The sequence below is a fragment of the Gymnodraco acuticeps genome, unplaced genomic scaffold, assembly GCF_902827175.1.
Source record: "Gymnodraco acuticeps unplaced genomic scaffold, fGymAcu1.1, whole genome shotgun sequence".
NCBI classification, from domain to species: Eukaryota; Metazoa; Chordata; class Actinopteri; order Perciformes; family Bathydraconidae; genus Gymnodraco; species Gymnodraco acuticeps.
The window spans coordinates 2254244-2272304 of NW_022990346.1; the positions used below are offsets into that span (position 1 = coordinate 2254244).

Below are 18061 nucleotides of genomic sequence, written 5' to 3' on the forward strand. Positions count from 1 at the left end.
CATCTGGTGAAATAGAGGAAACACAGTTTGAGGATGAATCAGCATAAAACAACCACGTATAGTATTTGGATTTACTGTAATAAAACTCCATCTGCTAACCACAGGATCGCGAAGAAGTCACAAAAAAACAATCACTTATCTAAGTTAAGGTGACTTGATTGTGAATGTTGAAAATGCATGTTGTTGCTAAAAGCATAAAGACATCTTAGGATAAAGGAATGCAGGAGGAAAGTGCGAGTCATTCATATGATGCTGAGGTTGCTGTGGCAACTGTTCCCAGCAGTCAGCTGGAAGAAGGTGTGTCAAAAGCGTCAGCAAGCGACAAGCAGCTGTAGAAATCAAAAACAGACCAGAACTACACTGTGGGCTTTAGTCTAACCTTGGACACAGTCTGAACAACATCATCACAAATGCAGGAAAATTAGCTTTAATTCAAAAGTATTGTGGACGTGGAATTCATGCTTGTTAAATAGGATTTTGGCTCACAAAGTTTAAAACCATACTTAATACCACATGTTTACTCCTCTATGTTCTTTATAATCCTTTACACTGAACCAATGATCCAAATGAAGAAAAACAGTAGGAGTTAAGCGGGGAAAACCATGTCTGATTAAGACGGCTAAGGAGGCAGACGTGTGGACAGAGGACGAAATAAATCCATAAAGGGTCAGGATGAAAAATGGCTCCTTGATGATATCTTCCTCCTTGATCTTGGTGGTATTAAAGAATATCCTGGTGGAGGGAGCATGATTTATGGTCCTCTGGCACTGTGTCTGCTGCGCCGTGTCGCATGTCCAGTGTTTATCACTAAAACGACCACCAAGTCCACAGTCTGATCAGGGAGATAAAGCTGTGAGATTATAAAGAGAATACATGTATATTCCCAAAGGAAATTAGTTTCTGGCCCAAGACAAAAACAGGATTTTATCTTAATGTAATTATTGTCCTGTAGAACACCATGTTTTAAAAAAAAGATATGAAAGTTCAATTGTGAAGTGATTCCCACTGCATTCATTTGTCAGTTACTTTTAAGACGAGTCTGCTGTATGATCAGTTTATGAAATATGATGAAAATAAAGATTGAACTGTCAAAATAAAGCAGCTAAAATAAGCCCCATCTTGGCCCACTATGTACAACATTAAAGTCCTTCTTACATGAGAAGGACTTGAATTGTTGCCTCACTAGCAACAATTAAGTAAATTATAACTCAACATAATTTGTTCAACACTTTTGAAATGTAAGTTAAATGAAGGGGGAATAACCAAAGCAACTGCATGCTTTTCTTTTGTTTCTAAGAGGCTTAGCAAATGCAAGGGTCTGAAATGAACAATAGGCCTCCCTGAAAACCTTATTGGTCACATATTATAAAGTAAGATGAATTAAATCCCCCTTACTCATGATTTATTCAGTGTGTATACAGTATATAATCATACAGTGATGGAGACTCAAGCATTTGTTAATGATGAACAACAGAAATGCATGATGGTGTGCATCCTGCATCAATTTATGAATCATCATGACCATTAGTTAAGTGATTTACCCTTATAAGTGTACAGGTGCATGTCTTATAGGTGTAAAGGTCTAAAAATAATGTGCTTTTCTTCAAGTCCTAATGTGTTTTGTTTTTCTCTTTCACTGCATAATTCATTCATTGTTCATATATTTATCATGAGTTTTATATATTTAGTTATTAATGCTCATTTATTGTTGAGCAGTATAAATGCTTGCTCCTCAGTTATTATACCAACAGTCTCATGTAGGTTACAACAAAACCTCAATACTGTGTGCGTTACCTTTAGCTGTGTTTTTTTCTGTATCCTGATTCCTGACAGGTCAGTGTTGAATGAATTTGTTATCAATTGGAATGACGACAGCTGCGTCAGACCATCACTTCCTCAGGTAGGAGTGGATAACCTTGACAAATCCCTTCTTTGTCTCTCAGCCTCCCACCTTCTCGTGCACAGATGCGATGGCCGGAAGTCTCACACGGCAATAGAGTGGCGGGTGATCATTTGTCATTGTTGGTAATGAGCGGCACTTTCTGCGTCACGGTGCGTCACGGTGCGTCCCGAGCTCTCCACCCTGCATGTTAATTGCGGGAAGAGCAGCATGTGATCCTCCGTCCTCCAGTCCCGCTCAGTCAGTGCCACACCGACTCACAAGTGCTGCCCGGCGGATGTATTCATGCCTACACACACATTTTCTAGCGTTAATGATAAACCCTGGATTTTGGTGATCGGTGCCAAAGACTGACGGTGAGAATTTATTTTTTCCTAACATCCATCCTCTGTGCATACATTTTTTCCTAGGTGTTATCACCTGTATTTAAAATGTGTAGACTGCTAATTGCTAAGGAAAGTTCACAAACAGCTTGAAAATTGTTTTAAAAGCTTTGTTTTGAGTCATGTGAAGTTAGTGTTCAATTCGCATTGTGTTTGAAATGAGTTCCAGCTTATACAGAGGTCATATAGATTGATCGTCTTTGACCTTGATTGGGCGTTTTAAAAGTCATTGCATCACTTTTGATGAGCTCTTAAATCTAAGAAAACACACCCTGAAATATCAGCATCAGCACCGTGTCACCTGGTGTCCTCCCAACAGTGATCTCTGCTAATGTTGATCAGTGAGGGCAGGTTTACACAGCCTGCAGCTGCTCTGTTCAGCTGCATTTTACATTAAAATAGGTTTGTATGGGAAACAAGTTCAAATCAATGTCCTAATGTTTTCATTTGACACTGGTCCAGGTCATTTAGTTATTTAGAGGTCTGAGATATTATGGGCTGTTGCCAGTAAAGTATCACTAGTTAGTTGTTATAGGCTTCAGGCATTAAGTACTCCCGTGTAAAAAAATGATTGTACACTAACTGTGGTTCAGGAGGCTGGAAGTCGGCCAATAATCGATTAACGAACAAGTCTGGACGTTTAAACAGGACTGATTATTAAGCCAATCCATACATGTCATTTGTTAGACGCTTTTATCCAAAGCAACTTACATACATTCGGTACTGTGGACAATCCCCAGAGGAGCAATTTGGGGTGAAGTGTCTTGCCCAGGGACACAAGGACATGCAGTGGGACTCGAACTTGCTATCCCCTGATTTGAAGTCAACCACTGAGCCACAGCCATACCTGCAGAATCAGCTGTTTTTCATCAAGCTTAACATCCTGTGTTTCTGGAAGTGTCGTGAAACCTCATTCTAATCGATTAAAAATAAAACTGTAATTGATATTTGAGAGCTTGTGTTGAACTTGTGGTCTAGTTGGTCAAAAGTACTGAACTGTGAACTAGGTTTCCTATTAAAACACTCTTGTGTGGCAATAACAATAGCCCCTAAGAATTATTTGTTGTCATTCAGTTGTGTTGCTTTCAATACACTCTGACCGGAGACTTTTGATTACTATGACTTGGTTAAAAGCTGAGGCGATTAGTCAATCGATTAGTGGATTGACAGAGAGTTCCTTGTTATGATCGATTGATAATTTCAATGATTTTTCAAGTTAAAAAAAACAAAGATTCGCTGCTTTTCTTTGTTACATGTGACAGGATGGGGTTTTGGATTGTTGGGACCAAAAACACAATTTGAAGACAAACTTTAAGGATATGTAACATCATATTTTACTTTTTTTCTGACATTTTATTTATGAATCGAGAAAATCATTTTCAGATTTATTGATAATGGAAAAAGTTGTGTTTCCTCTCCAGTAATTTACAAGATTGTGAGGTAATAACAGAAGACAGCTGCATACATGAAGAACTGATAACCTGTACACTACAGCATATATTATTTCCTAAGTCAAACTCCAATAACTGTTCATTGCACTCTCTGCTGTTATTATGACATTTGTTCAGTAGGCTTATAAGCTTATGTAATTTATAAGAAGGGAAGTAATGCATTTGGAGGTTAAAAACTATGCTGGAAAAAACATAAATATAGAGAGATGAGGCAGATAATTAAGTAGGTCATTTAATCAAAGGTAATATTGTTTTTCAGTGTTTATCTCTGTACCGAAAATGTAGATCTTTCACAATGAGAAATATGTGATCTAAAGCGGAGAAAATATTGCAAACATACGCAAACATTTGTCTTTCCTGCAAAGAATACCACTGCTCTTCAACACTGCCAGACCTTCAGTATCAGCTGAGGTTATCAGAACTGTGTGTTGATGGGTTTTTTCCAGCAGGATTACTCGCCGGGTGTTTTCGTTTCTCAGCGTTGGCTGGATGATGCAGCCTCTGATTGATATTACGTGTCTTGTATGATGTAGGATGGGATTGAATGATGAGACAGAAAGACAGCCGTGGGGGCTTTACAGTTAATGCACACAGGATTATGAAGACTTGTGAATGACCATGGATTATTGCATCACAGGCTCATCTTGACATGCAGAGAGGAGGAAATCTGTTTGGGATGAAAAATATATAAACAAGGACAGGAAATGCACATTCTGAGCACGATTTCTGAAACGATTGGGGCATTGGGACTGACAGGAACTCTGACAGTGGTTCTGTTGAGTTTGTTTACATTATGGAGAATCTGAAAAGATAGTTAAAGAGTTCGTTTTAGCTCAATATCAAAGGTGCGTGTTGTGACTACAAGGGATTGTGCGCAACACTAACATTTTACCACTCTCAAGGAGCAGCCTCTTTATTCAGTTTTGTGATTTATGATCAGTCACTATATAGAGAATCATACATTGTGAGGTAGTCGGTGGTTTGTTTCACTTATCTTTGCCTCTGCATGTGAAACAGTGTTCACATACCCTAAGCTTTGCAGTTTTGCATGTCAGTGGACGGCAGATGTTTATAATGGAGAAATTACTTACTCAATAAGTAATGAGAGCCTGCACAGGGGCTCGTGCTGTGGATCAAGAGAACACATGACAGCACTTCATCCAAAGCATCATGTTCACTTCCTCCATTGCGTTTGGGTTGAACCAACCACTCCCAGAGAGAGGGGTGAGGCTGGATGTCGCAGCATGGCTTCAGAGGATTAGGGGATTTAAAGGGGGAAAAAAGCTTCATTAAAGTTAAGCTTTGCAGAACAGGGAAATGAAATAGAACAATTTGCAGGATTTGGAATATTTCTGGAACCAAAAACATTGCGTGAGAGACAAAGAGTTGTGGTGGGAAAATGACGGTTCAAGTCCCTGCTGAGTTTTTGCTGAAAGATTTGTGTTAGGTTAACTCTCAGGTTTGACTGATGGTCTCCTGTCTTACTGTTGACATCCTTCATAGCTCTGGAGAGGCATAACATGTGTTACAATCCTGTGTCCTCTTACAAGCCTAACCAAGCACATAATAGAAAAATAATTGTGTCAGCAACTGTGTGAAGTTATTTATGGATCCCAGCCAGAAAAATGAAGCTTAAATGTACTATACATTCAATGGGCCATGCAAGGGCCAACACCTGACCTTGTTTATTTAAAATGGAGGATTTTTTGTATCCAATTATAGAAGATTATTGATTGAAATTGTCATAACCATAATGTCCTTGAAACATCATTTTCAATTTTCTGTGTTTTCTGATGCAGGCCCAGAGCATAATATCCGGCTGTCGCTCCTCAGCATCTCCCTTAGAGCTACATCCCTCCACCTCTTCTCCACTCTCTGTCTGCATCACCTCTTTCTGTTCCCACAAGGCTGTTTTCGCTCTCTCTTTCTCTCTCCACCCCCACCCCCCTCCCGACCCTCAGCCTCCCTGATGCCGAAGAACAGCAAGGTGACGCAGCACGAGCAGACCAATGATCACGTCACAGAGTCGGTGGCTGACCTGCTCGCACATGAGGAGCCGTTTGACTGCAAGAACAGCTCCCTGAACGTCGGAGAGGCCCCCGGCAAAAAGGTCCCACAGATAGAGGTGCCTGAAAACGATGGACGCCCCACCTGGAACAGCAAACTGCAGTACATCCTGGCACAGGTGGGCTTCTCTGTGGGCCTGGGGAACGTGTGGCGCTTCCCTTACCTGTGCCAGAAGAATGGAGGAGGTGAGTGTTGACAAGCACAGCAAACCAGACACAAAGCACATTACCTGTCAATGTACTTAAGTGACATTTAATTCACAGTTCCTTGCTTGTCTCCAACCGAGGGACACTGAGAATAATTACAAACAATGCTGTGAAATATGATTCTGCTATAAATACTTATGGCTTCTCAATTTCCCTCTAGTACCATCATTGGGTCAATGTTTTTATTCGTGCAATACTTTGTGCTTATAAGGAAATGTTAGTACAATAAATTAAGGTGGTAAACATGTATTCCTGTTAAACAACAGCATGTAGCTTTATTTACCACATTCAACACAGCTGTAGATCAAGCTAGCAGGAGAAGTAAAAAGTTACAAGCAGGCTTTTAAAATAACTAGCAGCCTTTGACACAAGGGCTGAGCAAGAATTCAATACAGTGTTATCTTTTTTATACACTTTGTGTATCGGTACTCAAACTGATTCCCAAATCAAGTCCCTATACAGACTAAGCCACTGCTACCAAAAACGAATGCTTTAACATCCTTTCTAAATTAGTTGGTCAACTTCGACTGAACATCTAACAAAATGACATATATAAAATCAACATAGAGACATAAGGGAATCATATGGGGTAACTATTTGTATTAATAATGTGATATTTTAACAATGCATGATTTGTTGTTGAAATCTTTCAAACATGATTTCTGGCATTTGAACATCTGCTCAGCTTTTTGTTTAGCTGTTCACCTCTCAGTTTCCCCCAATGAGAAAACATGGAGGCTGATTCAGGCCAGAAGAGCCAGCAGAGCAGCTGTGTTGTGCAGAAACCGGCCAAGTCTAAATGTAGCTGCACTATTGATTACTACTGTCGGCAGAGCAGGCCAGTCCACTGATACTCTGGTAAACAAAAAAGGGCTCGATAAAAAATGTAACTGTATCATGATAAGGGTTTATTTTGGTATGGGTCGCATGTAATCGGAGGTGTACAACGTGTAAACTATACTAGAGGAAGATCATAGTGTCATCATGATAGACATGCTGCTCACATAGCTCCATTAATGCTGTTGTGTTAGCTGCTCTCTGTGTCTGATGTACTGCATATAGGCAGGATGTAGGCTATTGCTTATAGAGAAGATAAACTCATAGTACACTACCAGACCAGACAGGTCATGTGACTGACAGGCGGCCATTTTTCACTCAGTAATTGTCTGCCTGGCAGCCAATTACTGACACATTAAAGGTGTGTGTTGTTTGGGAGTTATCGCTGTGTGTGCTTCTCTCTCATGTGTGGTATTTCTCTTCCTTGCCATGCATTTTTCTTTTCACTTTAATGTCCTCTATCATTTCTCCCTCCATTGTCTCATATTTATGCTGGTGCTTCTGTCGAATATATCACATCTATCTCACGCTCCAGTTATAACCTGTGATGGAGTGGATTTGCAAATCCTGGCAAAGGCCCAGATAGCCTCTCTATATTTAACTTTTCTATTTCATACTCTATTACAGCTGTCTTTATTGAGCCTTTTCACCCACTTTCTTCTCTCTCTGCCTCATTACTCCACCCATTATTGAATGTGTTCACCGCTGTATGTAATGTCTTACTTTTGGTGTATTAATAGTACGTGAATACACTGAATGCTGAATGCTGATGAAGTGAAACTGATGCTGATTTTTTAAACTGCTGTTCAAATGCCACTGATAATAATAAAACAACATTTGTAATGTATCAACATTGTTAAAGGACGTTCAAAATGGTGCTTACTAATTTTTGCGGTCATTTATTTGGAAACTCTAATATGTTGTATTGAATATTGAATTTAAACGTTTATAATACTTGTGCTCCGCTGCATGTTAATGAGAAAAAAGCATCTGTAACAAAGCATTGACTACAGCCTCAAAACACATGATTTACTGTTACAAACTAATAAGAAATGAGCTGGTCTCAAATAAAGCTGAAGCTGACAATGTGCAGCTATTAGCTCAAAAAGCCTCTTTCTTTTCAGGTGCCTATCTGGTTCCCTACTTCATCCTCCTCCTCATCATCGGCATCCCACTCTTCTTCTTGGAGCTGGCTGTGGGACAGAAGATCCGACGTGGGAGCATCGGGGTCTGGAACTACGTCTGTCCCAGTCTGGGCGGGATAGGGATGTCCAGTCTGATGGTGAGGGGGGGAGACATTCGTTTTTATTTTCAGAACATACCTGATAGCACGTACTTAATGTACGTGATAAGAATCAGGGAGGTTATAACAGGGGAACAAAGCATGCAGATAAAACAAAGGAAACATTTAATTTGATTCCTTTTAGATGAAATGTGATTTTGTGTGTCATATGCATGTTCATATCATAAATAAATCATTAAATAAATATGGCCATAAGCAGGATAATGTTGCAATTACATCTGTAGTCACCGCCACATTCACACTGCCTCAGGCTCTCTTGGGTTTATGGGAGGTATTGATGTGTTTGAGACTGAAAGGTAGCCTTTCTTTGGAGTTGCGTGGTTGGTGCAGAAGTAGCTATAAATATCTCGAGGAAGATCAGTGTTGAAAAGAGAGTGCTTTAATTATTCATGCTTTCCTCAACCTTATTTAGCTGGTGAATGTCCTGGCTGGCATGACTGCTCAGAAGACTGACAGCAACATGGGACACGCACCAAGCATCCAAGCTCATTTGCATACGTTTTCTCATGTTGTACAGTGTGGTGGGTGTGGGAAATTTGACATTAGAATTTGACAAATTCCTATTATTTGTCTTTCTTTCTATCTATCCATCTATCCATCCATCTATCTATCCATCTATCCATCTATCTATCCATCTATCTATCCATCTATCTATCCATCTATCTATCCATCTATCTATCTGCAGGTGTGTGGCTTCGTAGGTCTCTACTATAATGTGATCATCGGCTGGAGCATCTTCTATTTCTTCCAGTCTTTCCAGTATCCTCTTCCGTGGAGCGAGTGTCCAATCAGAAGGAATGGGTCACTTGCCAGTAAGTCAAATAATAAATACAAAAAAATGAATGTGTAGGTAATTACAAATAAGGGTTTGACTGTATTTGCATAGTGCCACTACATTTATCTGTAGGCTATTTTTATTATATGTACAGCACTTTGGCTCGACCAAAAATCGCTTATAAATGTGCTATATAAATAAAACTTGATTTGATTTGATTTAGAACAATAAATACACATACAAAGATCAAATTAAAATGAAATGCTCATCTCAGCACACTTATATGCTCACAATGACAATGCAAACATGTTGATGTTCAGTAATTGTAATGCTTACTATGGCCACCATTTTAGTGTAGTGCAGCTAAGTGCAGCTAAGCTTAATAATACCAGAAGGATTCTGAAGGAGGGGCACATTTCAGCACAAGCTGAACGCAGCCTCGATCTTAAGATGACTACTGAGTTTACTGTTCATTGAAATAATGAATACTTTCTGGTTGTTGGTCATTAGTTGGCCAGCTTCTGTTTTGTATTAAATCAATACATTAAGTGAAATCAATTACATTAGAAGAATGTTTTCAATTTAAGAGTGCTTACAATTTCAGGATTATGTAATATCTGGAAGAATGTCCATTTGTGTCATTGTTATGGTTAATCTGTTTAAAAGTATCTCACAATAATTCCTCAATGGGCCACTATGCTGAAAGCTTTAGGATTACATTAATAGCCTCGATCTATCGACACACCTACAGAAAGCAGACCAGACAAATTGTGTGAACTTCCTCACAACTTCCCAGACATAATCTCGATTAAAACCCTCTGCAGTTCATTTGATCAGAGCCGATAATAACAAAACCCTGGGGCAGCCGAGAAACACTCAGCGTGAGTGTGACTGAGCGTGAGTGTGACTCAGCGTGAGTGTGACTCAGCATGAGTGTGACTCAGCGACTCGGCTGGCAGGAAGACGGGAGCAGAGACTCAGACTGAAGGATGCTGAAGGACAGAGTGTAATGCATTTCACTCTATGTGTGCTGCTCATATATCCAGACAACACATCATGATGGAACCAGACAGTAATTCATTTAGCAGAGGCCATCGTGATTACATCAGATTTAGATTGTCATCCATCTATTAAGATGTGTCTATGTATTGATGAATCACCCAGCAATGTTATGTGGAGAATGCAACACTTCTCACTCTAAACTCAAATAAAGTATAATTATAAGCCTATTTCCCCAAGGTAACAAGATATACTGTGTGTGTAATGTAAAAAAATAGGAGTTTTGAATTGGGGTTTCATGCTTTGCATACTAAGCACACAGATGACCTTGTTTAGCTCACTTTACGTCTGAGAGGTGTAAACAAGCCGGGGATTGAGATATTGACCCTGAGCAAACACTCATTATATTTCTCCTTTTGCCCTCACCATGACATTGAAACCTCCCAGCTGCATCTTCACAACCATTCCTCTAAATCTCAATCTCCTTCTGTCTGCAAAACATACAGTTGTGGAGCCAGAGTGTGAAAAAAGCTCGGCCACAACCTACTTCTGGTACCGTCAGACTCTGAACACCACCAGCACCATCGCAGATAGCGGCGGCCTCAACGTTAAAATGACCCTGTCTCTGCTGGTGGCCTGGATCATCGTCTGCCTCGCCGTCATCAAAGGCATCGCCTCCTCAGGGAAGGTAGTGGAGAGGAAGAGACACGAATGCATGATCTGATGAGAAAAAAATGTCAGTTTCCTGAATGTATATTTTTTCATTTTCACAGGTGATGTACTTCAGCTCTCTGTTCCCCTACCTGGTGCTGTTCTGTTTCCTGATCAGAGGTTTAATGCTGAAGGGATCAGTGGATGGCATTGCTCACATGTTCACTCCCAAGGTGAGACTTTCTTCCTCACAGTATTCTTAATCAGCCATGTTGAAATTCTCCTCGATCTGATTTTCTCTGTCCATCTCTCACAGTTGGAGAAGATGCTGGAGCCCAAGGTGTGGAGAGAGGCAGCCACCCAGGTGTTCTTTGCCCTGGGTCTGGGGTTCGGAGGGGTCATAGCCTTCTCCAGCTACAACAAGATCGATAACAACTGTCATTTTGATGCTGTGCTCGTCTCTTTCATTAACTTCTTCACCTCCATTCTGGCCACGCTGGTAGTGTTCGCCGTGCTCGGCTTCAAGGCAAACATCATGAATGAAAAGTGCATCGCAGAGTAAGTTCATATCTGCAGAAGCTTTTATCCTTAAGCACCATTCATACCGTATGTTTGGTGTGTCTATAATTGTTTTGGTTATGTTTATTTAAGTACTGTAGATGCATCAACAAATGTAGCATCTTCACAGTAATATATACATGTTGTGCAATGATAAGGCTACCTATAATCCAATTTTCATTTAAATAATTTTACTAGTAAAGTTTCAGCAGACTGTATCATCAGTTCATACACTTCCTTTTCCCTTTTCTGGTGACAATTCAAAGAAAATACTTCCTACATGAAACTGCTCACAACAAGGTCTGTGAATTATCTTGAGTAACCAGGTCATCATTTCTGGTAAGAAGCATATCGGAAAAGTTTCTAATGTATTTCCATGATCATTAAAGCATTTTGCAACTAACAACTAAAGGTACAAAATAGCCCTAGCACTGCTGTTAGATATGCTCTTTGAAATACTCAGTTTTATGGCTACTTAATTGTTTATGTTTTATCTCTGTAGGAACACAGAGAAGATCCTGGGATACCTTAACTCTAGCGTCCTGAGCTACGATCTCATCCCTCCACACTTAAACTTCTCCCAACTCAGCACATCAGACTACGCTGAGGTATACAGGGTCATCAAGACGGTGAAGGAGGACGGCTTCGCCCAGCTGGGTCTGGATCCTTGTTTGCTGGAGGACGAGCTCAACAAGGCGAGTCTTTGGCATGTTCTTCAGTGTGCCTCTTACACAACGTAGTTCTCCTACTTATGCCTCTCTCTCTCTCTGCAGTCCGTCCAGGGCACCGGTTTGGCCTTCATCGCCTTCACAGAGGCCATGACTCACTTCCCATGGTCTCCGTTCTGGTCGGTCATGTTTTTCTTCATGCTCATCAACCTCGGCCTGGGCAGCATGATCGGCACCATGACGGGCATCACCACACCTGTCCTCGACACCTACAAGGTCAATAGGGAGCTTTTCACAGGTAAGCTCACTCCCACCTCTCCCCCCTCTCCCACCTGCCCCCACTGGACTATAACTCCCCCACACACTCAAATCCAGCACCAGACACTTTTTACGCTGCTATGGACAATATTGCAATAATGCACATTCGATGGACAATCTGCACTAATGTACATTCTCAAAATATTGAAGTGACTGTTATTTTGTATATATTGATTGTTGTGTCTTTATTTAGGTCTAAATGTGTGCACATGTAAAAATGTGTCTTTGACTACATATTTGCACACATCTTTTATTTTCATATTTGTATATTCTATATACATTTGTTTTTATATTCGGGATTGTGGGAAACAGTATTTCGATCTCTCTGTCTGTACACACAAACTGGAAGCTTGCCAATAAAGTTGACTTTGACTGAAAGCTAACAGACACAATATGCTATTAGGAGTTTACACAGGCTTACTCAGCAACGCATTGAAACACATTTAGGCTGCATTAGTCTTACTCTGAGTGTACTGTATGCAACACAACTGAAAAGAAAACCATTTATTTTTCCATTTATCTTACCAAAGTCTCCTTGTCTCCTCTGAAGGCGTGCTCATTTTGTTTCTTCTCTGGGTTTGTTTCAGTGTGTTGCTGCGTTGTGGCCTTCTTCTGTGGCCTGCTGTTCGTCCAACGCTCAGGGAACTACTATGTCACCATGTTTGATGACTACTCTGCTGGACTACCTCTCACAGTGGTGGTCATCCTGGAGAATGTGTCTGTAGCTTGGATTTATGGCACAAAAAGGTACAACCAGCTGTGGTTTTAGTTACACTCAATAAGTGCTTAATAGTGTAAAGGAGCTTGTTCATACCCGTAATGCGTTTCCTGTTTCTTTTCCGCCAGGTTCATGCAGGATCTGGAGGACATGTTGGGTTTCCGACCATGTATAATCTATTTCTATCTGTGGAAGTACGTCTCCCCGATCTGTCTCATCTTGCTCATCTCAGCCACCGTCATCGAGATGGCCATCATCCCCCCAGGATACAACGCCTGGGTCCAAGAGCTGGTGTGTGTGTGTGTGTGGTGTGTGTGTGTGTGTGTGGTGTGTGTGTGTGTGTGTGTGTGTGTGTGTGTGTGTGTGTGTGTGTGTGTGTGTGTGTGTGTGTGTGTGTGTGTGTGTGTGTGTGTGTGTGTGTGTGTGTGTGTGTGTGTGTGTGTGTGTGTGTGGTGTGTGTGTGAGTGAGTGAGTGAGTGAGTGAGTGAGTGAGTGAGTGAGTGAGTGAGTGAGTGAGTGAGTGAGTGAGTGAGTGAGTGAGTGAGTGAGTGAGTGAGTGAGTGAGTGAGTGAGTGAGTGAGTGAGTGAGTGAGCATGTGCTTTCTAGCTGCCTTCCATTATTTATTTATTATACCATTTTGTATATGTTCCTGGTAAATGTGATAAGGGCACATAAAAACATGACTTCATGGTGGTGCTAAAGGATAAGTATGGGAATAACCAACGTTAGCCAGATTCATCCTCTGGGAAGCATGAATGTCTTTAGAGAATGTAATGACATCAAGGCAAGGCAAGTTTATTTATATAGCACTTTTCTATACGCGACAATTCAAAGTGCTTTACAAAACAAATGAAAATACTTTTTAGGAATAAATACATAAAAAACACATTATACAATTTTACAACAAACATTACAAAGCGAAGATAAATAATAAAAATAAACACCACAGGTATACAATACATGTTTAAAAGGCATACTGTAGTTCGAATATGAGCATCTCAATTAAAAGCAGCGGCAAAGAGATATGTTTTTAGTCTCGATTTAAAAATAGTAAGCGTTTCTGCAGACGTGCATGATTTGGGTAGTTTGTTCCAGAGTGTCGGGGCATAACAGCTAAATGCTGCCTCTCCATGTTTTGTTTTTACTCTCGGAACCGATAGCAGACCCGTCCCAGAAGACCTGAGGCACCTTGATGGCTCGTAATTATGCAGGAGTTCAACAATATACTTTGGTCCTAAATCATGTAATGATTTAAAAACTAGCAATAGTACTTTAAAATCAATTATTTGGCCGACTGGAAGCCAGTCATCAAGGTATTAGTTATTGAAATACTTCAGTCTGAATAAAAGCTGACAAACCAAAAAGAAACTCATTGCACTCTATTACCGACAAAACCACATGCTCATCTCTAAAAGTGTGTTCTCAAAGGCAAAGATTGTAATCCGTGTGCTCTTCTAGTCACTCATCCCTCTGTTTGTGTATGCAGGCTGAGGAACGCTTCCAGAGCTATCCTCCCTGGGCTCTGACCATGTGCTTCTCTCTCATCGTCGTGGCCATGCTGCCGCTCCCTATTGTCTTCATCGCCAGACGCTTCAACCTCATGTCAGACGGCTCCAACAAACTGTCTGTCTCCTACCGTAAAAGCATGATGAAGGACATCTCCAACCTGGAGGAGCAGGACGAGTCCAGGTTTATTCTTGGTGCCAAACCGGGCGAGGCGCCACCTACAGCTCCGGCAGGCCGGCCCTACCTGACCCCAGCAGGGAACAAAACCCTAGACCCCAACTTGCTGTCTCCAAACATCTGCTACGGTACGAGCTACCAGAACCCAGCCGTCAGCCCCACCACACCGACTACTCCGATCACACCCGCCACGCCAGAGTCTGACTCTTGACTCGTCTGACGCCCAGTCCTCGCACAGTTTACCCTCCAGCCATAAAGTCTCCATGGGGGTCACTGCCAAGCATCCCCACCACTGCCCTACTGACGCCATAAAACTGTATGTAGCCGCCCAATTCATCTGAACACATGCTTCCCAAATAACACCGAGATCAACCTGCAGCAGGAGAAAAAAAAACAACTCTTGCCAGTAGATCACACACTGAAATCAAGCTGTGCTTAAGAAAAGGTTCTGAGATCTGCTTTTCTTTGCCTTAGTATAAGGATCCTCAGCAGTCAAAGCCCCCCCCCACAACACACACACACATACACACAGTTTAACGTACATCCCTGTTTGCACAGCGCAGGGACCTGTAAGAATGAATGTAGTGGAGCCGGTTTGGTCCTGCTGCTTTGCACTGGCAAAGAGAGCAAAGATTATTGTGAGTTTAATTATTTTGAGGTTTAAAGCCTCTCTTGGTCATACTGTGTGTCTAAGCCACTCAGTCGAAGAGTTAGGAAAGTTATTTTCTATGAAATCTTATGCAGAGATCCCAGTGAGTACATACTGTGGGCTGGGCAATGTCGAGAAACAAAAAAATTGACCAAATAGCTTGATTTTGCAATATTGTAGGTCTAGGTTAGGGTTAGGGTAATTATGTTATATAAAATGACTGCTACAACACACAAATACATCACTTCCCTTTAGGGTGACCAGATGTCCCATATTTGATTGGCAATGTTTTCAAAAGTTAAACCACTTCAGGACAGATGCTTTCCTAAAATTGGGCTTTCATCCAGTGTCTGTGAAGAAAGCAAGGAAAGCCATTATCATTTGATGTCAATCAAACTGCGTACATGTCAAGTGCAAAAAAAGATTGCACATTTCAAGACATCATTTAGTCGAATACCACCATATCGATATAACATATTGCCCAGCCCTAACAGTGTGGCTACACACTGTTCTGATGTAGCTTGAAAACCCTTCTCTTGTTGGTCTGTTTTCGCAGGGCTCTATGTTTAAGGCTGCTATAAAGATATCTATGTATGTTTCATTCCCATTCCCTTCTGTTTTTTGTGTGTAGCCAGTATTGTTCATTCTGTAAACAGTGGTATGCAGTAGAGTAATATGATATGGATAATAATGATGTCCCATTGTCCGTAACACATACACGATAAATTGTGAAAGTCACTCATTTCAGTTTCTCCACCAAAGAGTTACAATTAAAAAACAAAACACTTGAAATATAATTCATGTAACAGAATAACAGAAAGGAAATGCTGAAGTGAGGTGTGCTGAAAGTACAACAGAGACCTGGTTTTAAACTCATGATACTTGAACATATTCTGCAGTGACAGAAAGCACAGTTTGTTGATGTGAATTTGATACAAATGTTAATCCCTCGCTGATGCAGTTCTGACATTCTTGCTTCAAAAGCACAAAAAAGATTTACACTTACACAAGTAAATTAATAACACTAATCGTTGACGTATTATTTGAACGATTAATGCACACTTAAAATTAAAACAATAGCTGCCGTTGAATGTGTACCATACAATGAGAAGCAATATATATTTCTGTTGGAGCACAAACTGAGGTCAATATGGACCGAAAACACAATGAAAAGGACAGAAAAATCAGGAATGGACCGAAAATGTTAAAGAAAGTCAAATCAAAATAATGGAATATTAAACACAAACTTAGTATTAACCTATGTAATCTAGGACCTGATATGCACAAGTCAAAACACACATATGCTCAAATGCACAAGTTTTCTGTATATTTGTGGAAAAATAAAGCTTGTGAAGTGTCATTGAAACAGATAGATATTTCCGTGTGATGAAGATCTAAGACACTGAACCCATGCACACTGGTACTGAATAGACCTGAGCACATTCTCTTTCCTGTTACATGGAAGAGGATATACCTTTATTTATTTTGTTATCACAATATTCAAAGCCATGGCGCAAGGAATTAAATGGACTATATTTATATTACTGTAAATTTGCATTGTGTGTAGGTGTGACGAACAACAAAGATTTATCTTTTAAAAGTGACCAGTATATATGTATATATAAATATAATGTATATTTTGTCTTCTTCTTTTATGATGCTTATTTCAATTGTATATGTAAAGACATATCTATTGTAGTTTTTGTAGCTACTCCTTGTTGTGGGGTTTTAAAAGCGGCTGGGAGGTGGAGGTGATGTCAGGTTTAGTGTAAACAGCAGCTGGATCTCTGTTGTGTTCGTCTGGCTCCACCTGCTGTCAGCTGACGTCCACTCCCCGGTCCCCACTTTATAGAGTCACTGCTCTGCTTGTTTTGAGCCACACTAGCATCAGCTGTCTTGGGGTTGTCCTTGACTAAAAATCTTTGTTTTCAGCTTGAAGAAAAGCCACAAAAGAATTCTAGGCTTAATCGACTAAAACAATCTGAAACGACTACCACCAAAATGACAATTAGTAAACAAATCTACTTTCCACAGCAGCTTATAGCCGGTCTTTTCTCTTTTACAACACATCAAGTTCATTACTGGATATCTCTCAAAAGAAATCCAGTCCGTCTCTTAAACTTTGTATGCAATAACATGGCCTCCAAAATACAATTAAAACAACTTTTAATAATATATATTATCATAGATTGGTCACTTTATTCACTTCGAAGAGCAGCACTGTCTTACAGGACTGATATTGTGGTTCTAAACATCCCGTTTTCTTTCCTGTTTTGTCTTAGTCTGTGTGATTCAGCCACTGCTGCGTGCGTCATATAGAGATCCCTCTGTTGTTCAAGTCAGTAAATAAAATTATAACCAAAAGATTCTGATGATAGATTTTACCCATGTGAATTATATATATATATATATATATATGTCTTAATAGGTAACTGTTTTAGCAATAAATGCAACATAAAGTAATGATGAATGTGATTAATGCACTTTTTTCACTAGGACTGCAAAAAAGTTTGTGAAATTTGTTTTGTTGTCCTCGTAGTGTAAAAGCAATATCCAGATATTAAAATGGAGAATAATTTAAGATTGACACATCGTGTGAGTTAGCGATGATTAGGAACTGCCCTCTTACAGCCAAAGGGAAGTTAACTCTTCCTTACAAGAGCTGGTGTGTGTGTGTGTGTGTGTGTGTGTGTGTGTGTTTCCTTCTTCTTACCTGTGTGTGCAGGGCCTTATTGAGCACATGTTTTAAGCACTGTCTGTACAGGAGAAACCTTATAGATGTCCCTTGACAGCTCCTCTCTCCCTTTCCTCAGTCATATAATGATTGTATGATACTGACAACTATTGTAAAAAGAAAAAAATGTGAACATCACCAACAATATGAATAAATAAAG

The 18061-nt window shown here is 40.3% G+C and overlaps 1 protein-coding gene across 2 annotated transcripts; it reads left to right on the forward strand.

The window, feature by feature from the left end:
• The first annotated feature begins 2136 nt into the window (after positions 1 to 2136).
• LOC117551155 (sodium-dependent neutral amino acid transporter SLC6A17-like) lies at positions 2137 to 18061 on the forward strand. Of its 2 annotated transcripts, XM_034223897.1 has the most exons (12): positions 2137 to 2256; positions 5534 to 5986; positions 7969 to 8126; positions 8833 to 8959; positions 10428 to 10609; positions 10695 to 10805; positions 10889 to 11130; positions 11633 to 11825; positions 11904 to 12096; positions 12704 to 12863; positions 12963 to 13125; positions 14322 to 18061. In XM_034223897.1, exons 2-12 carry the CDS (start codon positions 5704 to 5706, stop codon positions 14727 to 14729), a joined length of 2220 nt encoding a protein of 739 aa, XP_034079788.1. In that variant the 5' UTR covers positions 2137 to 2256; positions 5534 to 5703; the 3' UTR covers positions 14730 to 18061. The 2 variants fall into 2 exon arrangements, with proteins under 2 accessions (XP_034079788.1, XP_034079789.1); XM_034223898.1 differs by lacking the exon at positions 5534 to 5986 and having other exon boundaries at positions 2173 to 2256.